Below are 25277 nucleotides of genomic sequence, written 5' to 3' on the forward strand. Positions count from 1 at the left end.
CCAGCACTCTCATTGTAGTCAGTCTGTGGAGCGCCTTTGTGCCCACCCTTACGGGCCATAAAAGCGCTGACCTTTCTGTCTGCTAAACGTCCTGTCCTCACTCTCTCTGTAGAAGAAGTACCGTGCGGCAAAAGAAGCATATGAAAGTCTGTTACAGACAGAGAATCTTCCGGTACAGGTGAAGGCAACTACTCTCCAACAACTGGGTAAGTTTTGCATTTTTCAATTTCCTGACTTTTCTGTAGTCTTCTGTGCAGCCTGTAAGTGTAGTTGTAGTATATCTTTGTTGTTTAATTAATGTTTAATGTCTTTTTCACCTTTGAGGGAGTGAAAATTGTGGTTTGATTTCTGGCCTAAATTTATAAGGCCAGAATTCAATATCTAACCTAACAGCTCTTAATTACACCACAATGAACTATAATCTCTTCCACAACGAGTGCTCACTCTCTTATACTTCAAAAAAGCTCTAATTCCAGATTTAATTCTGTTTAGTCTGAAGCAGCAGCACACCAGTTTATACTTTACCTTAGCCTAGTTGCACAACGGACCACACAAAACATCCAACCCACCTGGTGGGTCTTTTGCACCCACCCCCTCAAGGTCCTTTAAAATCTCCTGCCAGTCTAGAATTTACCCTGGAAGGATGGTAAGGGGGGCTGAGAGACGCCGTCATAAAACCATTTCCACGCTGACCTGTAATTGTCGGCACTCGTGCGGTTGCCGTAGTGACAGGCGTAGGCGTTTGGCACAGCTGTTAAAAGCTCAGCTGGGATCAGAGGATGGGAGAGGCTTTGTCTAACACTTCGTCTTGCTGTCCTTAACAACCTCTGGCTGTCTGTGATGGGATCTTTTGAAGCTGCTTGTGGTAGTGAGAGAACCTCCTCTTTCCCTTTCGTCCCTCTTCTGTTACCTCCTTATGGACAAAGATGAGCAAGCAAGCAAACCGCTAGCTTTTTCATGTCCAGAAGTTTTCCCAAGTGAACTTGGTCAGGGGTTCATTACAGCACAGGCACTGTTAGGTTTTTGTAGGTCATATTATTGTAGACTGTGATAATCAATTTGATTGATGATTTCCAATGCTCCTACAGGCTGGATGCATCACACAGTAGAACAGCTAGGAGATAAAGCTAACAAAGACAGCTATGCTATTCAGTGTCTACAGAAGTCTCTGGAAACAGATCCTGACTCTGGACAATCTTGGTACTTCCTGGGCAGGTACTACAACTTTTTTTTTTTTTTTTTTTTTTTTTTTTTTTTTTTTTTTTTTTTTTTTTTTTTTTTAAAAAGCATGGAGATCTTGTCTGATATGTATTGGTTTGGCAAGCATTTTATATATAAGCATATATTTGTTACTCACTGATATTGAGATACTTATTATACAGATTCACAAAAATGTTTTATTGACATTTTTAATTAACCTAAAAACAGTTTGATTACCATGAGCTAACCAAAGCTTGTTTGCTACCAGTCTGGTTTTCCCAGGAGACTCGGCTGTCAGATCCAAAGTCAGCTGTGCATCTTGGTAGCTGACATTATACTTTAAGGAATTAGAGTTTTTAGGCAAGGCTAGTTGTAGTATGATAACTCACGGGATTGAATCGTTTTTGAGTCTATAACAGCATAGAACTGTGCTGTTTATATGTTCAGTACTTCAGAGCAAACCTCAGTCGGATGATCATGCTGACTTTCTTCTCCTTTCTCACAGGTGCTACTCCAGTATTGGAAAGGTCCAGGATGCGTTTATTTCATACAGGCAATCCATTGATAAGTCGGAGGCTAGTGCTGATACATGGTGCTCAATAGGGTAAGCACTGATCATGACGGCATGATATATGGAAACACAGTATTACTAGTTGGTGTAATTGAGCTGTCAGGAGCTGATAGGTATAGTTCTGTAACATTGTAAGGCATATATATGTTTTGCTACAATTGGCAAATTTAAAAAATGTCAACTGGTTATTTAAAAGCTTACATTTTTAGTATGTCTTGAGAGATTTACTATTTGAGCTCCAGTTGACTGCAATAGCTATGTCCTTAATTGGGATTCTGGTTTTCGTAGTCATACCTTCCCACTTCGTTTTTCATGTCCGATCTCATGTGACTGTTTCTCTGTACTCCCTTATGACTGTCTTCCCTTCTTTCTGCTGCGCTCGTCCCCAGTGTGTTGTATCAGCAGCAGAACCAGCCAATGGATGCACTTCAGGCCTATATATGCGCAGTACAGCTGGACCACAGCCATGCAGCTGCCTGGATGGATTTGGGAACCCTCTATGAGTCCTGCAACCAGCCTCAGGATGCCATCAAATGCTACATTAATGCCACCTGCAGCAAGTCCTGCTCTAACGTTACTGCCCTCACTGCCCGTATTAAATGCCTACAGGTACTGACCAATGTGTTAGACTATAATAATGTCTTAATATTCAAATTTTTATGGGTCCTATTTGACATACAGATTATGTTTAGTGTTTTCTGTTCCAAACTGTGCATTGTGTACATGTGTTTGTCTATATCCACATACAATTTATTTTTATACCTGAGCTGTTTCCAAGCCTTTGCCATTACCATCTTTACTTTCCCAACATACTTCCATTACATGACCTGGAATGTTTGATTTTCAAATATGTAGATTGATGTATGGAGCTCTTTTTTTAATAATCAACCACTTATAAATCCAACTGTGATTTTTACACATCTTTTCTAGGCTCAGTTGTGTAATCTACAACAAGGTAGTCTACAGAGTAAAAGTAAAATGCTCCCTAGTATTGAGGAGGCGTGGAGCCTACCAATTCCAGCAGAGCTTACCTCCAGACAGGGAGCCCTGAACACAGCACAGCAGGTGAGACCAGCTCAGCTAGACGGGCCTGTAGACATCCACCCCACTTCCCACACCCTTTATGAGGATTCTAATAGGGTTAACAAATATGCATTTCTCCAAGAGCTTTAGATGTATTCTATGATAATGTTTAATATATACTAATACTTCTTTCACACTTTGAACACCTTCAGTGTTTGCACGTAAATATTACCATTTCACTTTAAAGGTTTTTATACCACAGTGCTATTATATTTTCAAATCGTATCGGTCAGACGGTGTTTTTCAATATTTAATAATGACAGAGCTCAGACAGAAGTGCTAACAGCAAGTCAAATCACTGATTTATTTTAATGCAACTCCTTGTAATACTTTATCGTTTCTGTAGTAACCGCTCGTTCACAGGGACTTGAGTGTTCTTGAACGTTCCACGCAATCTAAGGCTAATAATAAACAGATTAAAACGTTTGTTATTTAGCATTTAAAACATATGTTATTAAATTAAAAATCGCTGGGAAATTGCAAACACTTCGGGACATGCTGCTTCACGCCATGTTTTATTCTTTACACTAATTTGTAATCCATGGTTCAATCTTTGATGATTTAACAATTTAATTTTATTTGACTTTTGATTTCATCAACACAACAGCTCACTCAGTCACTCATATCATTCATCATTACTGTTCATGGGATCCACATGAACAGAAAATAGTGACCAATGCACTAGATCAGTTGGAGGTCTCTGGTGAATGCAGGATTTGTGAATGCCGAGGGACAATTATTAGGAGACTGTTGGTGTAAAATATATTATGAACTCCCTGTTCTTATTAACTGTTTTCCTCGAGCAGCTATTTGACACTGAAGTGTTCATTATCAATGTTTCAGTGGCAAATTGTGTTAATGTGCTTGGTTTTCATTGGTCATGTCAGTGTTCCATTATTACTGCCACGAAAAAACTTGATATAGTGCAAGGCTTGGAAAGCATATGAAAAGGAAACCATGGGACTAAAATCTTGATTTTTGTTTTCACCACCATTGACTTATAAGGTAGACATCTTCCAAAATAAAGCTAGTCCTTTTGTAAGTGGTTTAGAGTGACTATGTAGATAAACTCCAGGAAACTCCTTTGCTGTTTGAACTCCTCCAAGCTGCTGTCTTCACAAGCTGCTGTCTTGACCTTTTTTACCCATAGCAAGCAGGAAAATCTCATCAGCGTGGTGAAGGTCAGTCCCAGCTCCCAGCACAGTCACTGCCTCCACACATGCTCTCCTCTAGCCAGTCAGTCGACCAGTCCAGTCCTAGCAAGAGGAAGAGGACTACCAGTCCATCCAAGGTAAAGAACAACATCATATATAGTTTAGAACTGTTAAAAACTTTACATAGCCTTACTACATGTTTCCCTCATTCAACATATGCACAGAACTCAGCTGATATCTGCACCAACAGTCCAGTCCAACAGCAAGTTCCAAACTGGTTCCTAACTCCCCAGAAGCTTCAGGTTGGTAATTAACCCCCCACCCCGGAACTGTATAATGTACACTTATTTGCATAATTGGACTAATTCTTGACCATCTCTTTCCTCTGTACTCACAGCACTTGGAATATTTGCGGGCTAACAGAGCAAACCTGAAGCCAGTGCAGCTTCAATTGTTAGAACAGATGGAAAAACAACTCATTCTTATGCAGCAGCATCAGCAGGTGTGTATGCTGTTACATATGAATAATTGCCTGCATTGCATAATTTTATGTCCTATTTTTGTGTAATCCTTAATCACTTCTGGTTAGCAGTATGGTAAGCATGTAAGACTTTCATTCATCATCTTTGAACAGATGAGATTGGCTGCTGTTGGTGAAGTGCGGCCCACCTTATCCAACGGCCCTTGTCCAAAAAGTGACCCATCACTGCCTGATTCAAAATCGCTCCCATCACCGCGCCATACACCAGTTGCTCTCTCCAACACACCCAACACCACTCAGCCCTCATTTCGTACACCCTGCACCCTTCAGCCAATGGCCAACGGACCTGTTCCTGCGAGCCCCTCCCCCTGCAGTACTGCTGGAGCCCTGGCTAACACAGAGAGAAACTCTGTGGGCAATAATCACTTACCAGGGCAGGGGAGCAATGGAAATGTGCCTTACCTGCAGCAAAACGCACTACCTCGTAACTGTGCAACCCCTACCAGCAGCAGCAGCACAATGAATGATCAGCTGTGGAAAAGCCAACATGTCAACTCCACTCAGGTGAGAAAACCCACTCACATTCTTCTGTAAGTGGTCTGGGAAAGTTTTCTATTTTTTTCCCCCCCCTAATACCAGAAATATTGCCTTGCCAGTTATCACACAAAGCTACAGTGATGGTTTGTTTTATTTATAACTAATTTCCTTTTTCTTGTGTTTTTGACAGGGGCTTAACAAAAGTCCAGGTTCGCATTTAGCAGGTCCCAATGGTGAGCGGCCACTTTCTTCCACAGGGACGTCTCCACCTACCTGCACCAGCGTTCCAAATGAGTGTGGATATTCTGCACAGGAGGCTCTCAATCCCCTTCCCTCTCCCCCTGTCCCTCACTCCTCTACCTCAGGTGGACAGCAAGGCCCTGCTCCGACCAAAGAGAGCATGCCTTCCTCAAATGGGCATTTGGCGGGGATGCCCAACAGCACTGCCACTGCAGGACGGCCTAATCACGTCCATCAGGGCCTGGCAGGTGCTGCTGTGCCCGAACTCTGCTCACCAGCTCAACTCAGTCCAGACAATCTTCCGCTTTCGGCCTTGCTTATGGGAAAAGCCAATAGTAATGATGTTAGTAAAGACAGTGGGGTGGCTGCTCTTGGCACAACAGTTAACAGCATTCACCTACAAATGGGCTCTAAGATGCAGGAGAACTCTGTGGCTTCATCACCCTGCTCGGCCATGTCTACAGCCACACCTTCACCCAAATCCACAGAGCACAACAGCGCTGGCAGCCTTAACAGCCCCAGGCTCAATGGGAAAGGCCTGGAGGACTCGCAAAGCCCAATGAAGGTGGACTCTCCTTTAGTCTGCTCTAAAGCTCCCACCCCTTCACTTGTTCCGTGGGCATCTGTCTCCATCTACCCAAGCTCCAGGGAGGTGCTTAAAGCCTGCAGGTGGGCACCAATGACAGTCATGAAATGACTAAAAATTTTCAAGCTAGTTGCTCCCAGGACTGGGCAACGTATAACATTGCCTGTTACATTGCCTGGTCCCAGGAGCTTGTCATGTTACTTCTTAATTTAAGTTTCACACTAGGAGGGAAATGCATGTTTCAGTTTGTATGAAGTGAAGAAGGCATTCAAAAGGAAGGGACTCAAAAACACATTATAATTTAGGCGTTCAACTAAGGATTATTTTGATAATTGATTAATTAGTTTGGATTATTTTGTAAATATACTAAATACTAAAAAATATTTATTTAAACATTTCTTTCTAGCATTTTAATCAATTAATACTACAGAACACTTAACTGGGCTTAATTAAATAGCATATCACTAACTATAGTACAATATTGTGAAAGTGCTGAAGCTGAACACCGTTTTTAAATCAGATATATTGAAGTATGTGTATATATATATATATATAGACAGTTATGTATGTAAAGAAAATTAAATGATTCATCAATGCTACTGGGTCAAAAGTTTAACTAATTACATTTTCTTCTACTGAGTGCTTTACTGATCTTTTTTTGGGCGTTTGATCCTGCGTACTTAGCTTTGTCAGTAGAGGTGTTAATGCATGATGACACATTTGTGCCGTTGTTGCATGCTGTGAGATTTTCTAAGCTTTCTCAAATACAAAGACTTCATTGTATCAAAATCATCGGACGAATATAAAGATAATTCTTTTGCAACACTTGACCTGATAAATTACTGCCATTTTTGTGTAATTCACTGTAATAGAAGTGTTAAAATGGGAAGGTGTTTTTCTCGCCTCCTGCAGACACCTTGGGAAAAATGGTGTATCCACGAGTAGCATCTTATTGGACAGATGTCCCCCTCCAAGGGTACCTCCTTCACCCTTCCCTCCACTACCAAAGGACAAACTCAACCCCCCTACCCCTAGTATTTATGTGAGTATATCATGTTCTTTTTTTGCTTCATTGGTGACATGTTGGTGATGATTTATAAAATTGTTGGCTTGGCTCAAGTCTTGGACTTAAGCCAGGACAATTTTTGGTCCTGTGAAAACTGATGGTTTAAGCCGTAGGACGTGTCTGTTAAGGGGTTAGAAGACTCTCACAATCGAATCAGACAAAATGCCTACACGTAGCACTCCAGACTTGTAAGGCCACAGCACTGTACAATTTAGTGTATAAGGTATAATTTAACTTTAGCGGACGATTAGAAAGTCAATGAATGTTCTAAAAATTCAACAAAATACAATAATTAAATACATTAGAAATTTTAATTTAATGTAATTTAACAGGTTGAATAATCAATTCTTGACACTAAAGTTTTTATATATCACTATATCTAAGTAACTGCAAACCAGAAACAAAATCAGGACTAGGCATGACATGATACATTAAAGGCACGATACGAGACGTGTCCCTATACAGGCTTATAGAGATGATATTGACACAAATAAAATATTACATTTTAATACATTTATTTGAAATGTCAACAAATTGAACCACTGCAATTTCAATACATTGTATTGTAAGAAAAGTAGATCAGGATTTATAAGTTGTAACTTTCTCCTATTATTTACATTTTAATCATTTTCAGTGTCAGATGTATTTCTTGGCAACAATATATAATATGGAAAGATTGTTTGAAGGTAGAATAACAAATTCATGTCATCACCCCTCCTGCTGCTTTCTGACATCCGTCTTAAATGCACGAGCGCATCACACTTCCCAGTTGAATTGTACATATGAGCAAAACAATTGTGAGTTTATTTAATATGTTTTCTCGTCCCTCCGAAATTCATTTCTGGTTACGCCACTGTCAGCACAACACACAACGTGCTTCTGAATCATTTTTAGACATGAATGTGGCCTACTTCAAGTGCCGCACACAGGCGCTGATTTTAACCCAAATTCAGATTGTGGTCAAGCCAGCCATGGTAGAAACCAGTGTGCACGTATATACTGCGGTTTACGGTAACTACCCTTCAGATGGCTACTCTACAGATTTGCTGTGCATTCTGGATAGTGTGTAATGTTGAGCAGTAGTGTGTTATGGGCTGTTTCTGTATTTTTGTTATTATATTTTTATATAAGTTTCCACGGGCCAAATGAAATAAGGCTATAGGCCAGATTTGCCCTGCAGGCCTTGTGTTTGACGTGCGCCATAACGCTTCCTTCTGATTAGCTTAACTTGTTGGACTATTAAGTAAGCGTGCTTCGAGGCAGTGAAGTACCCCCGCGCAAACTTCCTGCTGTCTATGCTACTGCCTCTGGTGTTGCTGCCTAGTGTATAAGAGGAGGTAGAGCTCATCATAAATATTAAATGGATGTATGGCAATACCTCAGAAATTTGTCTTATCAGTATTTTGTATCACGATATTCAACAACAAAATTGTCTTATACCTAATCAAACCATCAGCAAAACTAAATAAAAGCATCTGAGGTTTGGGGAAATGGTAAAGTCTGGTATATAAAGTCCATAAGGCAAGTCGACTAGTGTTTACATAGCCATCAGTAAAACAAAATTGGCAAAATTGCTAATGTGATTACAGACGTCCCCATGAAAGCTGTATTTTAGACCTTTAATTTAAGGTGACAATAACGGCCTCAATGCTAGGTGCAATCTGTATAAGTTTATACAGCTCCACTCCACTAGCTAGCTTTGCTGAGAGGGAAAATTCAAGTAGCCTAGAGTGTGATAGGGGTAGTAAACCCAGTGGATTTGTTGATCATTTATCATTTATCCCCATGCTTTCATTCATCAGTAAAGTTAATACTATACCTTATTATGGGTGTAAGTTAAAAAAAAAAAATATATATATATGTATATTAAAGTGGTGAAAAAAACTGTCCTTAGAAATGTAACTTGATAATCATCCATAAGTTATCATTTTTATTACGTGTCAGTCTTTTGCACAAGCATTTTGGTCTTCCTCGTTTATTATTTGGAATGGGCCATTTTTTTTTACTTAGTCTGTACACTGTAAACAGGTTAATTGTTAATTGTTAATGTTGATACAGTATATGTTTCACGTTCCTTATTTAGATTTAATGGGAGCCATGTCCAACAAAAGATCATTTTATGTCATTTTATATCATTTGTGTTCTACTGTTGGTTTCTTTTGTGAAATTATTAAAGTGTATTAAGTCTTTATTTTCTTTTTGTTACAGAATATTTGGGTTTAGCCTTTTTAATACTACATAAATTAGTAGGAAAACACTAAACTGCAAGGTTATGGCACTGCACGACTGGATTTAAGCTCAGTGTAAAACCAGACAAACATTAGATGTTCTTTAAATATATGCATTTAGAGGAAGTGGGGTAGAGGTTATGCATGGTTTTATGTCATACTTTTCTCAACAAATTGGGTCTCACTGCATGTTGCCTCTTAGAAAGGTCACAATCAAAGGGAAATTCTCAAAACCTGGCAGCATTTGTTGTTTCAAAAAACTTTGGGTTTAACTCTTGTTTTTAAACTTCTCACAGTTGGAGAGCAAGAGGGATGCGTTCTTCCCCCCACTTCACCAGTTCTGCACTAATGCGGCCAATCCTGTTACAGTTATCCGAGGCCTTGCTGGAGCACTTAAGCTGGGTATGTGTGTTTGTGTGTCTGTGTTTCTGGGTTTGTATATCTGTTTGTATCTGTTTGAAGTTTTCTCTGTGGCTTTAAGCACATATCACCCATTCTGGGAAACAGCTGAGTGTGTATTAGCTGTTGGGTGGTTTAATTACAAGTTGGAGAGCTTGGGATATTTAGTTGTCTGAAGCTGCCAGTGAGAGTGGACTTCTTACTGTGTGTGTTTTGTACATTATAAGATCATACAAGGCAACAGCACCACCTGTAAGCTAAAATTGTCATTACAGGTAGCGTCTCAAAAAGCACAACAGCTACATTTGGATAGTTCACTCAGCAGCACTTCCCACCTTAAGGCCTGCGGCCTGCATTTTGACTGGTGGCCATGAGCTCTGATTTTGCCACTGAGAGAATTTGTTTTGCTTTAATATATAATAATAGATGATTAATAAGGTGTGGAAATATGGCCTTATATACACTGATACCTTATTTGACACACGCGTTAGTTAATTAGTGTCCTTAAGGTTGCAGTGAGTACCTGTCATCTCCTCAGTGTGCTGGTATGTCATTATACTCATCACGTAATTGGCTGCCTGGCTTTTCTCCAGATGTGCATTCATTTGAACACATTCACATGCATTCAGTCTAATACCATGCTGCCAACTTGTCATACTGCCGGTGCTTTTTTATTCTGTGTAATTCTGATTTCTTATTTTTTCAGCTTGAGAAAGTTTATTGGTTTTAAATAACTTATTTTGTTCCAAGGTTTAAATCTTTGAATGGAGTTACTAGCATTGCCTGGATGTGTCTGATGTGACTGGGTGTATTGGGGATTTCGCTAATTACATGCTTCTCTTTCCATTCTTCCCTCCTCTCTCCTGTGCCTCAGACCTTGGTCTGTTCTCCACTAAGACCTTGGTGGAGGCAAACCCAGATCACCTGGTGGAAGTGAGGACCCAGTTCTCCCAGCCCACTGATGAGAACTGGGACATAACTGGCACCAGGAAGACATGGCGCTGCGAGAGTAGCCGATCCCATACCACTATCTCCAAATATGCGCAGTACCAGGCCTCCTCTTTCCAAGAGTCGCTGCGTGTAAGTACCACCTGCTCTTCTTACCCATCATTGAAGCCATTAGAGTTGCATGTTGTGTGAGTGAATGTTGATTTTTTTTAAGTAAAGGTCATCAGTCTCATTTTCATCAGTTTGATCATATCTGTTCTTGTTACAAAGCTTTGTTTCATTAACCGTTTAGCCAAACACCCTCTAGAAGCACATGCATAGGCAATTAAATCTTTCAGTGATGTGTTCAAAATCACAATTGTCAGCATTTGCTGTTACAAGTTTTTCGTTAACTAACGTGCATAATGATCATCTAACACACATAATTTATACTAAGTAGCTGAAATTAGGTGATGCTGATTCAAGTAATTACTATATGTTTGATATGAGAGTATCAGAGGGTAGCATATCACAAGATGTTGTCACATGGCCACAACATGATGCTGCCTCATAAGCATTTGTAAGGCCCCACCCCCAGCCTAACTGCTCATGACCACATTTGGTTCATTAGGAGAGAACTTGTCAGATTGAACCAGAAAAGGGGGAAATTGGCTTTAGACAAAGGAAACATCTGTAACAGTACATGTGGAACCAGCTCTGAAGTAACAGTGGTGGATCAACTGAGCAGAGCCCAGCAACAGGCCTAGTGTCTTCATGCTATCCTGAAAGGCTTTGTTGTTATTAGGCTTAGCATACTAGAAAAATGTTCTTAATAGCACTAGACTGTTTAGCTGGTTTGTAGAAAGGCAGAACAGAAGACACTGTATTCCGTTAAAGACCATAAAGGAAGCAGTCAACCAGAGATGCCTGTGTTGAAGTGATTAGTTGGAACTGACAGGTTGCAAAATGTCAGAGTAAGCGCTGGTAACAAGCGACGATGTCCCTGTGCAGCCTTCTTGTGAATCATGGAGTTAGTTTTCTTATTGTCTGGGGTGTCGTTTTAGCCTAAGATGAAGGGATAGGCAAAAAACAATGGAATGATTAACGCTGAGGAATATTAACAGGTTTTGACTGATTGTACTGTCCTGGTGGAAACAATTGAGTTCACTATGAACGACTGATTTGTTATTGTTGTTGGCTTCTGCTTGGCCCCAGTCTTCTTTGGGGGTATTAATGTTTTGGTTGGCAATCACTGTTAAATGTTTATTTATTTATTTTTTTTAAATCATAAACCAAACTGTCACACCCAGTGTTGAGTCTTTAAACTAGCTGTGCTTAAATTAGCACTAAGCCAAGTTATAGTGATAGTGCCTAAAAAGTCACATGTAGTTAATAGTTTAAACACTTTGACTAACACTAATGATTGAAGTGTAATGGCAGAACGATTTATATTTATAAACTTGTTGGTAATTAACCTTACTTTTACAAACACATTCGGTGTAGTTGACTACATGCTTGTGAAATATGATTGTTAAATCAAAAAGTTAGCTCAAATAATTGTGATTTGTGATCTTTTAGCTCTTTAAGAAGGTTTTTCTTGCCAGAAATGAGTTGTTTTTATTTTCAGTATACACTATGTGGCCACATACAAAGTATGTGGACACCGGACCATGACACCCATTTGTGCTTGTTGAACATCCTATTCCAAAAGCATGGCATTAATTTGGAGTTTCCCTTCCCTCCTTTCGCTGCTATAACAGCCTTCACTCTTCTGGCAAGGCTTTCCACTAGATTTTGGAATGTGGCTGTGGGGATTTGCTCATTCTGCCCCAAGAGTAGACTACTTATGGTTGGATTTCTCATCACTTGGAAACCACTCTCTGCTGCTGAGGATGACTCCACATGGACAGCCTAAAGTTTACATGAGATTACTGAGGATGGTACCACTTAGAAACCATCAAGATGGCTTTAGACTGCAGTTGATATCAAAAGTTTTGCTATGATGGCTTGGGACTATGATTGCTATGGTAGCTTTAGGACTCGCAATTCCCACAAACTCCCACTAACAGTTTTGCACTCAAGTCTCCATCAGTGAACAGTTGACTTCAACAAAATAGACTTCATGTGTAAACTATAATGAACTTTCGTGGTTACACAACTGCACTTTTTGACCATATAGTATACAGTTATAGAAGGGAATTATTTATAATTGCACTATTCAGTGTCACCCAGATGAGGATGGGTTCCCTTTTGAGTCTGGTTCCTCTCAAGGTTTCTCGATCGTCTCAGGGAGTTTTTTTGTTGCCACCATCGCCTCTGGCTTACTCATTAGGGATAAATTCATAAATTTAAAGTTTATATCCTGAATTTATATATTTTTATAAAGCTGCTTTGTGACAATGTTCATTGTTTAAAGCATTGTACAAATAAAACTGAATTGAATTGATGAGAATTATTGAGGTCAGGCACTGATGTTTGGTGAGGTGGTCTGGCCCGCAGTCTGCGTTCCAGTTCATCCCACAGGTGTTCAGTGGTGTTGAGGTCACGGCTCTGTGCAGGCCACTCGAGTTCTTCCATGTCAACCTTGGCAGACCATATATTTGTGAGCCTTGCTTTGTGCACAGGCACATTGTCATGCTGGAACAGGCTTGGGCCCCTAGTTCCAGTGAAGGAAAATTGTAATGCTACAGTATACAAAGACATTCTAGACAATTGTCTGCTTCCAACTTTGTGGCAGAAGTCTGTGGAAGGCCCACATGTGGGGTTGTGGTCAGGCGTCCACATACTTCTGGCTATATAGTGTATATGGTAATAAAGCTCTGATATTTGATCATATATCAGTTGATTTTAATTGGGCCAAAGAAGTTCATATTTTGGTTGCTGATTTCTTGCTAGTGCTTTAAGCCCACTAAGAAGAATAGACTTGCCATGTTATGTTAAGTCACTTCAGAAAGTCTCTCTTACTTCCTTTACTTGCTCTGAGTGGCTTCTGAGACAAAGGCTGTCAAAGGGCTGTCAGGATTTGCAGTGTGTGTGTGTGTGTTTGTTGTAGTGATCTTGAGGAAAAAACCCCACAAATATATGCTGCATTTGACTCACCTACAAAGGGGGGATGGAATAGCATCATTTTTGAACTCCATGCATTTGAGCTGCAAAGTGGGAAGAAAACATGGATGCCTCTCTGTTCACCTTTTGTTAGCAACAAGCTATCTAGCTGACTGATAAGTGATGCATATTTTCCTCCTCAAAACAGTGATCTGTATAGTCAATGTTGTAGATTTAAGAACCTAATATGTGTGCATGTAGATTGATCTAAAGCAAATACTTGTGTGTATATATAGCACACTTCAATTAAAGGTTATTTATTTCTGACACTGTCCACAGCCATGTTGATTTGACATCACTTTCTGAACTTGGAGTAACTGGGAGTTGAGAAGACCACCCCAAGTTCCTGAGTAGGAATTCTGATTTTTAAGGGGGGCCTTTTGTTTGTTTTGCCTGGTCTAAGGTCAGGATTTACAAGTTACAACCTCTAGTCAAAAGCAGCAATACTCTCGGTGCAAGCAGATAGGAGCTGTGGAAAAACCCAAGCATGAAAATACGTCTTGTTTGCAGTAGATGACTTGGTGTGGCATTGTTGAGAGAGAGAGTGACCTCTGCTGTCTAGTCTCTTCCCCCTTGCAGTGTGGCTCGGTATATTTCCCCCCACAATGCACACAGGAAATCTTGGATCATATCTACCTCTGTTTGGCAGTCATTCAGCTTAATGGTATTCTAAACAAGTTTTAACAAGTCTGCGTTACCAGTGTTGTGCTGTTTCAAACAATTAATTTAATTTGCTTTTTGTTTGACGTTTGAATTTTCCTTAGCAGTCTTTGCAAATGGAAGACAAAGTACCATGTATATTACTTGATAAAGACTTCATAATGATTCTGTCTCTCTTTGACTCATTTTCAGGAGGAGAATGAAAAGAAAGGACAAAAGGAGCACTCAGACACAGAATCAGCTCCTGCAGAAAAGTAAGGCTTCATATGCTAAAGCCCATACAGGCCATTGCAATACTACATCTCAAATGCATCCCTGATTAAATAAAACTCTTGTATCTTTTTTTTTTTTTCTTTCCGCCCCAGTTTGGTACGACGACGGAGAGGTCCCTTTAAGCATATTAAGTTTGGGACAAACATTGACTTGTCAGACGAGCGAAAGTAAGTGTGTGTTGACTCTATGTTGAAAGGAAGGACTTAATTCAGACCATTATCATTTTTAACGCTTTGGTTTGGTAGCATTGTTTATTGCAGTAATTCAACTGTCCAGATCTTCAGATTGGGCCACACAACTGTATTCTAGAAAAATCCTTTTGAATAGTCCAGAGAAACCTGTAACCTGTGACACTACATACTTTGTTTATATTAAAATTCCAATTTGCAGTAGAAGAAATAAATCTTCATCTTCATCAGTAACAGATGCATACTGAAGAAGAAGAAGCGTCTGTTAATGTGAAATGCCTTTTTTTTGCATATAGAATTTGGAGTCAGAGCATTGTTGAAGGAGAATGGTGTGAGCAGTGTGTACACGTTAGCTGTGATGTTTTATCACATTTCCTCTGTGTGATTCAGGTGGAAGCTACAGCTGGCTGAGTTGAGTAAGCTGCCTGCATTTGCCCGCGTCGTTTCTGCAGGGAACCTGCTCACTCATGTGGGCCATACCATCCTGGGCATGAATACTGTCCAGCTCTATATGAAGGTCCCAGGAAGCAGGACACCAGGTCTGTGATGTGTGCATGCGCGCACACACACTCGCTACTTGTGCAATGTCTGATGCCATGCATGTACCATAAATATAATATGTATATGTTAATATTAAATATAATATGATAAATATGTTAAATGTTCAGTATTTTTCAAAAGCTGATGTGCCACTGATATTTTGGTTCAGGTCATCAAGAAAACAACAATTTCTGTTCAGTCAACATTAACATCGGCCCAGGAGACTGCGAGTGGTTTGCTGTGCCCGAGTCGTACTGGGGTGTTCTGAATGACTTTTGTGAGAAGTAAGTTGGTTAAAACCATATACTGTCACACGAGACACTAAATGATATAACAATCGATTAGTCTTTTACTGTTTTACATTGAAATTTCGTACACCATTATATGCTACATGTATATTGACCTGTGTGTCGATTGTTTCTTAATTATGTAGGAATAACATAAATTTCCTGATGGGCTCATGGTGGCCTAACCTGGAAGACTTGTATGAAGCTAATGTGCCAGTGTATCGCTTCATCCAGAGACCAGGAGACCTGGTGTGGCTAAACACAGGCACAGTACACTGGGTGCAGGCCATTGGCTGGTGCAATAATGTAGCCTGGAATGTAGGCCCTCTCACCGGTAACTATAAAAAATGTATTGTTTTTGATACTGCCAAACCTCTTGTACATAAAAATATGCTTTTACAAATTGTGATTTTTAACATTTTTTTTGTATTAAGTTTTTTTGTATTTAAGTTTGAGTTAAAATTGAATGGGAGATAGAACCTTATGAAGGTTACGAAATGTAAATGAAAATTCTGTGATTTGTCATTAACATATAAAGCAATATTTCCCTCTCTTTCTTCAGCACATCAGTACAAGTTGGCAGTGGAGCGCTATGAGTGGAACAAACTCCAGAGTGTCAAATCCATCGTTCCTATGATTCACCTCTCTTGGAACCTGGCCAGAAACATTAAAGTATCGGACCACAAGCTCTTTGAGATGATCAAGTGAGTCATCCTGATGTACAAAACACTGTGCCAAGAACATATCCTTCTCATACCACTTATAATTAACATCTTCGAGTAATTAATTTGTTTTAGGTAGTGTTTCAGGTGAGTTTAAACTATGAAACATGGATTGGTTGTAGTCATTATGATCATGTGTTTCTCTGTGGTGGCAGGTACTGTTTGCTGAAGACACTGAAGCAGTGTCAGATGCTCAGGGAGGCACTGATAGCTGCAGGCAGGGAGCTGGTGTGGCATGGGAGGACCAAGGACGAGCCAGCACACTACTGTAGCATTTGTGAGGTATGGGGTGGCACTTAGTCTAGAGAACTGTGCTACTGTCAAACATCTTTCAATATAATAAATAATTTCTGTAGATCTTCTAATGTAAGACAATGAGATGATCCCTGGGCTATACTTTTGATTATTGCGACACTGCTTCTTTTGGTTTCGCAAATGACTATATGCAAATTGAGTAGAGAATTTTGCAAATGTTTGTATGGTGAACTTACTTGTAATTTGATCAATTTAAATCAACACATACATTCTCTTGTACATCATGGTTTGCACAGCCAACAGCTGTTAAACTACTTCAGGAATTTTATTAACAGACAAAATATCTTAAGATAACAAATATATTACTTCCGTCCAGATCGAGACATTAATGACTCACTGTTTTCAACCCCAGATTCTGAACAGTGTTTCTGTGTGAGTTTATTAACAACAGATGTAAACAATGGCCATGGCTCTCTGTCCCATCTTGCACCACCAGGAGGCTCTGCATTACCAATACTTCATCGCAAGGGCCCTCATTCATCAGAGATGCATACGGTCAAACTCGTCATAACACAGCCATATGCAGATTCCCCCAACAGCTTCCTTATTTATTAGTTTCATCTTTGGTGTATTTCATACATGATTTTCCCATCTGGCTAGAGCACATGTGAATTTCAGCAGATTTGCACAGATTTGTTCATACGTCAGTCTGGGTGCTCAAATCTGCACTCGTTTCTACGATTGCTGAATAAGGGCAAAACAAACTGTGTGTGAGTGGTTGTATGTTTTTAATCATTTTTGTGATTTGATGGTCTTCTTTTTAGGTTGAGGTCTTTAACCTACTGTTTGTCACCAGTGAGAGCAACTCGCGGAAGACATACGTGGTGCATTGTCAGGATTGTGCTCGTCGAGGCAGTCCGAACCTTGACAACTTTGTAGTTTTGGAGCAGTATAAGATAGAGGATCTCATGCAGGTCTACGACCAGTTCACATTAGTGAGTCACTGTCTTTAATTCATTCAAATATTGTTCAAGGTTTGTCTTGCCTTTCATGATAATACTCTTCTAGTAAGCAGTTTGTTATAAGTACTTAATTTAGCTAATTTGGTTTACTCTTTTCTCAACAGGCTTCACCTCTGCCTTCCTCCACGTCTTGACATTAACATTAACAAGTTCTGAGGATAAACCCCTGGAACGCAACATAACTCTTTCTGATATTCAGGAGTAGTGACCCAGTTCCACACCACTGGTTTCTGTAGCAAATAGCACAAGGCTGCTGGCGCTAAATTGTTTGTCTATGCAACCCAAATACAGAGTGTCACCCCCACTGGTCTGGAGTGGGCAGTGGGCACCTCTCCAATCTATTCTCGGACTGTTTTGACTGGCTCAGCACCACTCCTTAGAGGGAAAAGGCAAACTATATACAAAGGACAAATCAGTGAAAAATCATATATATATTACAACTGGCAAAATTGCTCAAACTACTGATGTGTCTGTTTCCTTTTCTTTCTTTTCTTTTGTTTTGAATCTAATGAATTTCTTTCCTTTCTTAAGTGATTTATGTATGGGGTGATACATGACCATAGTTCCTTGAATTTCTTTCTCTACTAAATGAGTACTAGGGTAGCTGGTCTTTCTTAAATTTCTTTAGGCAATGAAACTGAAAAAAGAGAATTATAATGTGAAGGTAATTCATTTTTTTTTTATCAGTTTATATGTTAGTGTGTATATATATATATATATATATATATATATATATATATATATATATATATATAGTAAGGGAAAAACAGCCAAGTCACAAAGAAACATGGGTTGCACATGGCTAATGAGTAAACTTTAATTTGTACTTTTTGTTATGTTTCTAATCTTGTAAATTTACACTATTTATAAATGTGTATTTATTGCTTGAAAATATTTGTTGATGGAATGCTGTTATTTTTTGAGAGTACACGCCATTAAATTTTATGGAGCAGCGTTGTTTTACCATTTCTCTTATGTTTTCTATACATGGATTAAACTGTTTCGTAAGAAATGTACGGAGAACACTGTCAAATTGTTTGACAGGTGTTTGAGTTATTAAACAGTTTGAATGGAAATGTGGCTATTTTGTGTGATGTGAACTGTATAATCTATGCTGCGTGAAACCTATGCAGTGCATATAGTTCTCACAGTATTGGGATTTATTGTTGGAACTGATGCTCTAGAACTTGTCACTGTACTTGCATTCAGGATACCTGTATCCATAATCGATATTGCATGGCCTGAAGGGATGTAGTGTGTCCTTAAGGATTTGAACAGCTTTGTGTATCCTCTGATCAGTCTGTGTTCGGTCTGCACATACAGTCAGCTCTGCGATGGCTATACTGGGCAGTCCAGACGATTGCACATCTGTAGAAGTGAGCAGTTTGGGCAGGACGTATCTACAGAGCAAGGTAAAGCTCTGAGAGGGACGAACGCTGTCACAGGGAGGAGTTCTTATGCAGGAACCGCTCAGACACGAGAACACGTCTGTGCGATTCTCCTGTGGGTCTGCCTCAGTGTGGAATCCTATAGAAGGTATGTGGATGTTATTACAGTGTTATTACCTACCTGCATATTACTCATTAGAAGCATAATGTCATGAATAAGGCAGAAGGCCTAAGATCATAGCAGGCATACAGCTCTCTGTCCTAAGCTGACCAAAACAAAGCAGAGTTTGCAAAGTAGCCCTTTAAGTAAAAAAGATATAATCATACTCTTTCACCAGTTAATAATCTGTAATGTACGATTCACTTTATATCTTGTCATTTTAGGTCTTATATGATATAGGATTGATTCAATTCTGGTGTGATGATAAAGGCCTCCTGTACTAGTTCCCTTGTGTAGTTATTTCCCAAGTACCTTAGACTTCTACAAGTAGCAGTTATATTCCAACTTGTAAATACTAAAAGTACAATCAGATCAGTCCAGCATGCACATAATCTTGAGTAAAGGGTCCCCCCCTCCATATGTCTTCAAGATCAGTGGTTCTCAAAGTGGGGTACATGCAGCATATCCAGTGGGTCTGTATTTATTTATTTATTTATTTATTTATTATTATTTTTTGTTTAACTGGTGACTTGAATTAAATGAGTTTAATCAAAATCTCATAACTCAAAAACAAATGAGTCTATAAATACTGTCAGCTTGGACCTAATGTGTTCTGCTGGTGGAAGGTTCAGGAACAAAAGCACCAATAAATAGCCAGAGTATCATTGTACATATTTGTAATATCTGAATAATTCATAAAATAAATGTGGGTTGCAGGGGTCTGTGGATTTTTTTTTTTCTTTTTTTTTTTTTCTTTTTTTTTTTTTTTTTTTAAAAACAGCTAAAACTCTATGCTTACTTCAAAGTGTCCCTTTTTTCCAAGTCCATGTGCAAAAAGCATTCTAAGTGAATGGATATTGTGGAAGTGAAAACTGCTAATTAGAGAGTCCACTTCCTAATGCTCAGATTAGCAGAAGTATTCTTTTAAAGTGCCTCACCCTCCTGCAGGTCGATGATCCCGATTGTGCTGGCGTCCATGATGAAGAGCCTTCCATCCTCTGCTATGCCAAATATGTCCTCTGAAACGTTGGTGTAGTAAAGGTGGAAGTGGAGGCTATTGGAGGCCAAGCTCTGGGTAATGTGGAGGATCTGGTAGGCAGCGTCAGATCTGTGTGCCAGTGGTGATGGGTACAGGCTCTTCAGGGGTCTGCAGCCCGCCCACACCATCAGCCTGCCACAGGAACCATGATAGCGCGGGAAGGGCCAGCCCTCGGTCCCTGGAAACATCTACAGCAACACAGCAGGGGTGGGGAGGAGGAAGCTGGTTAGATATTATTCACAAAAGATAGCCTACTCAACAACTGAGTCACTTTGTAATATTTCAAAATGTCCTAAGGGTTATGCGAGTTTGGTTCTAGCATTTTAAAGTGCGTCTACATAGATTTTTTCCCCTAAAAAGTAAACAATTAGCTGTTGAATGTAGGGGTTGCTTTAGAGAGAGAAACTGATGAACCCAGTTAGAAAGCCACATAGAATCTTTTTTTTGCTAAGAGAGTAACAGATACTACACAGTTAAGTGGAGTATAGCAATTTATATGCACTTACAGAACAAAAGAACAGTTACTGAAGGGTTCTTTGAAAAGTTAGTGGTTCTGGAGAACTGTTTCTGAATTACCTTTTCTGGTAACCTCTAAGAATTCTCCCAAAGGGACAACATAAATGGACACTTTTTTTTTTTTTTTTTTTCCTTCTTTTTCTCCCCCTCCTTCAAAGATTGTAACATTCTTAGCATTGGTAATGAGCATGTGGAAACTAAGATAATGTTGTTTTATACCTGTAGTAGAAGAGGCTGTTGATTGACAGCCAGTGTATAGAGTAGTCTGAGCTTGTCCTTATTGGTGAAGTGCTTCATCTGGACACTGCCCACATCAGCTACCTCAAAGTAGCGGTGCACAATTCGATTCAGCAGCCTCTGAGATGGACAGCGCAGCATTGGAGTGACCAGACCCTGAGAACAGGGGGTTAGTATACATTGCAGCAGTCTCTTCAGAATTGTTCATGTAGTTCCCTTCATAAGCCATCCTGCTAGCTCAGGGCAGATGCAGCTGAAGGGAAGGCTACCTGGAGCAAAGACAGCTGCACCAAAATCATTGCCACTGTAGGTATATTGAATGTACACTGATCAGCCATTACATTAAAACCACCTGCCTAATATTGTGTAGGTCCCCCTTGTGCCGCCAAAACAGCTCTGACCTGGCAAGGCATGGACTCCACAAGACCTCTGAAGGTGTGCTGTGGTATCTGGCACCAAAACGTTAGCAGCAGATCCTTTAAGTCCTGTAAGTTGTGAGGTGGAGCCTCCATGGATCGGACTTGTTTGTCCAGCACGTCCCACAGATGCTCGATTGGATTGAGATCTGGGGAACTTGGAGGCCAAGTAAACGCCTTTCATGTTCTCAAGCCATTCCTGAACAATTTTTGCAGTGTGGCAGGGCGCATTATTCTGCTGAAAGAGGCCACTGCCATTATGGAATACTATTGCAATGAAGGGGTGTACTTGTTCATGCAACAATGTTTGGGTAGGTGGTATGTGTCAAAGTAACATCCACACGAATGCCAGGACCCAAAAGTTTCCCAGCAGAACATTGCCCAGTGCATCACACTGCCTACATCAACTTCGTGAACTGACTGTTCACTTGCTGCCTAATATATCCCACCTCTTGACAGGTGCCATTGTAATGATGATCAATATTATTCACTTCACCAGTGGTTTTCTTGTTATGGCTGATCAGTGTATTTTCTATGGGAATTTTTTCATGAAAAGGCTCTTAGAAAAATACAGTAATAAAGAAATTTAATCGTGTGTTCAAAGTAGGTGAAGTAGCTCAACCTGACACCTGTACATTAAGGTGAATTGCGTAAAGCTCAGAACTGCACAGACAGAGACAGACCTGCACTATACTGGGTAACAGGATATTGGAGTTGGCCAAATTCTGGAAACGTGGCGTTGCTCTCAGAACTGCCTCAATGCTGCAGGATTTCCTTTTGCCTGCTGAGATGCAAATGCTTTTGTCAGCCAGCTGGTGCAGGTCGGGGGAAACCAGGCGTGACAGCACCACGGGCCGCCAGGTTTCCGAATCATCTGTGTAATTTCCCTCATAAGATGTCCTGTTATCTGAGAGTAAATGCAGTTGAGGAGACAGCCACCTTTCAAACCTAGTGTGAAGTCAAGTGAATTTCCTGTTAGACTCCACATACTTTAGTTTAATCAAACCAGTTGGCACTTTTTGTGCGAAACTCTCTGTAGTTTAGGAAGATATGTGCAATCACTGATGGAAAAAGAACGTAATATATGTAATCTATTTGAAAGTTTACTTAGAAATCACAAATCGTGATATTTGAATCTGCCTTCAAATCTTTCCTTCAGTGTTGTAGATTTAGTGGTGATATTAACACTTGTTTTATACTGTTATTGTTGTGTGAACTGTAGTGTATATGTTTGAAAAGAGAAAGGAAAAAAATAGCTCCCTAAAAATACAGCTTTTTAAATCTCAATCACCACCTTACCTTATTTGCTCTTTGTAAAGCTTCTTGCATATGGAAGTGCCCACACAGGCATTGCATTTATCCAGACCCAGGAATTCTCGTGTAAAGCTGTTGGTTCCCTGTGATGGTACAGGTGAAGGATTTGAGACCACCAGAGGCAGCCCCAAGCACAGAAACCAACTGTGCCACCATGCTCCTACCATCGCTTCTGTAGAGGCCATGGACGAAATACTCCTCAGTGCCATCCCGGCATGGTGTACAAACCTCCAGCAGCTCAGGACATAAACACCACACTACAGCGTTTAAGGTCTTAGATCTATGGCCACTATACTGAGAGAACAATATCTGCATGACCACTGGCACGCAATGCCACACCTCCACAGGAAACACATGGAGGATACTGATAACCATTGTTGTCATAGAAACTCTTCCTCCCTGTGGATGAATGGATCCTGGGTTGTATATGACCCGAGTCGAACACTGTCTTGTGTAGTTGTGTGCAACTTTTTATGCAACAGACAAATGAGACTGTCTGAATAATTGAGATTGGGGGCCTACTAGTAATATTTCTCTTTTGTCTGTGTTTAATCTGAAAGGTTTTTTTCATCCAGAGCTTTAGTTCAGAAATGCATGCTCTCACCCAGATAATATCTGGTTAGTGATGGTCTTGTGGTGGTCCCTGTCCACTCCCTTACAGAAACGTCACATGATTCACATTAAAATATTTTAAATACTATTTAGATACTTCACATGTAGTACACACTTTTATTTTCACAAGTTTTCTCACGATTCATTTTTTAATTCATTTCGTGATTTATTTTTACATGTTAATCTTTCACATGGGTGACAGCAGCTTACTGTCTGTGTGGTGGTTCTGTTCACCCTGTGTCCACATTTCCTGCCACCTCCCAAAAACATTGCCTAGTGCTCCTGGGATAGGCTCCATGTCCACCGTGATCCTGGCCAGGATAAAGCGGTTACTAAAGATGAATGAATGAAATGAGTGATCTCTCACCCACTTATTATATTTTTACATTATTTTATCACATGATTCAGTTTCTTCATTAGTGATTTTCCTCCCCACAGTATTCATTTATTTTTACATGGGATTTTCACACATCATTAATTCATGTGCACATGTCATCACAAAGATAACATGGCCAAAAGTTTGTTTTTAAACATCCCATTCCAGATTTGCTGTTATTATAGGAAGGCTTGCCACTAGATTTTGGAGCGTGGCTGTGGGGATTTGTGCTTGTTCAGCCACAAGAGCATTAGTGAGGTCGGGCACTGATATTAGGTGAGTAGACCTGGGCTGCAGTCAGCGTTGCATTTCATCCCAAAGGTGTTCAGGGTGGTTGAGGTCAGGGCTCTGTGCAGGCCACTTACGTTCTTCTACACCAGCTTTGGCAAACCATGTCGTCGTGGAGCTTGATTTGTGCACGGGGGCACTGTCATGCTGGAACATGTAATGCTACAACATACAAGGACAATCTATATAATCATGTGCTTCCAACATTGTGGCAACAGTTTGGGGAAGAACCATATATGGGTGTGATTTGTCAGGTGTCTCCAAATGTTTGGCTATTTAGTGTATTATTCACATGAATTCACATGTGTTTAATTGAGGTCACATTTCAGGACCTAACATGCTGAAATGCTCACACAGACAACCACAGGTACAGGTGCATCAAACTGAGTGGTATCTAAGGGTGGCTCTATCAGAATGTGATTACATGAAATGAGGTAACAGGCAAAATGAAAATGTCAACTATGTTAATATGCTACTCGAATGTTGACAGATACTAAGGATTTAATATGGTGTTTTGAGGGAGGAAAACAGAGTGCACTTTGAGCTGGTCTGATTCATCAGCACAACTCGTGAGCACATGTTTCTCTTGTGATTAAGCCATGAGTGTACCGAAGGCGGCTCTGTGTAATTACACAGTGTGGCCGCTAGAGGGCGAATTGGGTGAGTGCGTTATAACTGCAAATTACATATTCCAAGCCTGTTAGTCATTCGGGTGATTCACAGAGCTCTGAAAACTTTTTTTTTTTTTTTTTTTTTTTTTTTAAAAAGCCGCGCTGATTCACATATATGCTGGCCTTGTATAAACACGCTGGGTTATTTAAAGGTAGGAAATAAATATGCAGGAGGTAATTATGTTCGGAAGTATCCCGAGACAAGTCATCAAACCACCATAGAGGAAATGCATTCATTTAGGAAGTAGTGTACTTCAAATGTCTTACGCATTTATTCCAAGTAAAGACTAATAGAGTAGTAAGAGGACTATGGATTCAGCGTCGTGTTGATGAAGCGCACTGAAAGACAGTCTGGAGGACTTACTGGACGTAGGGTAAATGAAGGTCAACTTTTACTAGGTTTTACTAGGTTTCATTCCAGTATCTATATCTATCTATATCTATATCCAGTATCTATATCTATATCTATATTCCAATAAGATGTTTACTTACCACATAAGAAGGAAAAAAAATGTAAGTAACATATTTTGATGCCACACTTGATAGTTTTATTTGTGCTAAAACAAATCTGAGATATATTTACTAGGTCTAAATCATAATCCTAATTTGTTTTTGTTGAACAGGCTTCTCTGGCCAAAAAAATCATATATAGGGTAAATGTTATTAAAGTGGGACACTTTTGAAAGTAGTACATTTTGTGTCACTTTTTTTTTTTTTTTTAAACTATCATTCAAAT

The 25277-nt window shown here is 39.9% G+C and overlaps 2 protein-coding genes across 4 annotated transcripts in view; one reads left to right on the forward strand and one right to left on the reverse strand.

The window, feature by feature from the left end:
* kdm6a (lysine (K)-specific demethylase 6A) overlaps positions 1-18600 on the forward strand; it is a 41060-nt gene extending 22460 nt beyond the window's left edge. For 2 of the 3 annotated variants that reach the window (XM_053234057.1, XM_053234059.1), the window contains 22 exons: positions 113-206; positions 1089-1215; positions 1706-1804; positions 2161-2380; positions 2702-2836; positions 4005-4145; positions 4233-4310; positions 4406-4510; positions 4643-5053; positions 5217-5935; positions 6765-6894; positions 9443-9548; positions 10420-10625; positions 14430-14491; positions 14603-14677; positions 15089-15237; positions 15408-15522; positions 15672-15859; positions 16088-16229; positions 16403-16529; positions 17327-17497; positions 17629-18600. In XM_053234057.1, coding sequence (XP_053090032.1) covers positions 113-206; positions 1089-1215; positions 1706-1804; positions 2161-2380; positions 2702-2836; positions 4005-4145; positions 4233-4310; positions 4406-4510; positions 4643-5053; positions 5217-5935; positions 6765-6894; positions 9443-9548; positions 10420-10625; positions 14430-14491; positions 14603-14677; positions 15089-15237; positions 15408-15522; positions 15672-15859; positions 16088-16229; positions 16403-16529; positions 17327-17497; positions 17629-17658 — 3630 coding nt within the window. In that variant the 3' untranslated portion in view covers positions 17659-18600. The remainder of the gene's footprint in view (positions 1-112; positions 207-1088; positions 1216-1705; positions 1805-2160; positions 2381-2701; positions 2837-4004; positions 4146-4232; positions 4311-4405; positions 4511-4642; positions 5054-5216; positions 5936-6764; positions 6895-9442; positions 9549-10419; positions 10626-14429; positions 14492-14602; positions 14678-15088; positions 15238-15407; positions 15523-15671; positions 15860-16087; positions 16230-16402; positions 16530-17326; positions 17498-17628) is intronic. The other variant, XM_053234058.1, reaches the window with a different exon arrangement.
* Positions 18601-18694: 94 nt separating this feature from the next.
* dipk2b (divergent protein kinase domain 2B) lies at positions 18695-23100 on the reverse strand. Its single transcript, XM_026912806.3, has 5 exons — positions 22580-23100; positions 21964-22228; positions 20847-21020; positions 20011-20299; positions 18695-19051 (listed from the first exon to the last, which is right to left on the reverse strand). Exons 1-5 carry the CDS (start codon positions 22801-22803, stop codon positions 18705-18707), a joined length of 1299 nt encoding a protein of 432 aa, XP_026768607.2. The 5' UTR covers positions 22804-23100; the 3' UTR covers positions 18695-18704.
* Positions 23101-25277: the final 2177 nt, after the last annotated feature.

This window comes from Pangasianodon hypophthalmus, chromosome 5, assembly GCF_027358585.1.
Source record: "Pangasianodon hypophthalmus isolate fPanHyp1 chromosome 5, fPanHyp1.pri, whole genome shotgun sequence".
In the NCBI taxonomy this organism is placed as follows: Eukaryota; Metazoa; Chordata; class Actinopteri; order Siluriformes; family Pangasiidae; genus Pangasianodon; species Pangasianodon hypophthalmus.

Excerpts from the sequence above, each read along its gene's own strand:
- dipk2b (XM_026912806.3), bottom strand. The coding sequence starts at position 22,803 with ATGGCACTGAGGAGTATTTCGTCCATGGCCTCTACAGAAGCGATGGTA. Across the intron at positions 20,300-20,846 it reads AACAGCCTCTTCTACTACAG|ATGTTTCCAGGGACCGAGGG; the intron begins GTATAAAACAAC and ends GTGTTGCTGTAG. Across the intron at positions 19,052-20,010 it reads GATCATCGACCTGCAGGAGG|GATTCCACACTGAGGCAGAC; the intron begins GTGAGGCACTTT and ends TACCTTCTATAG.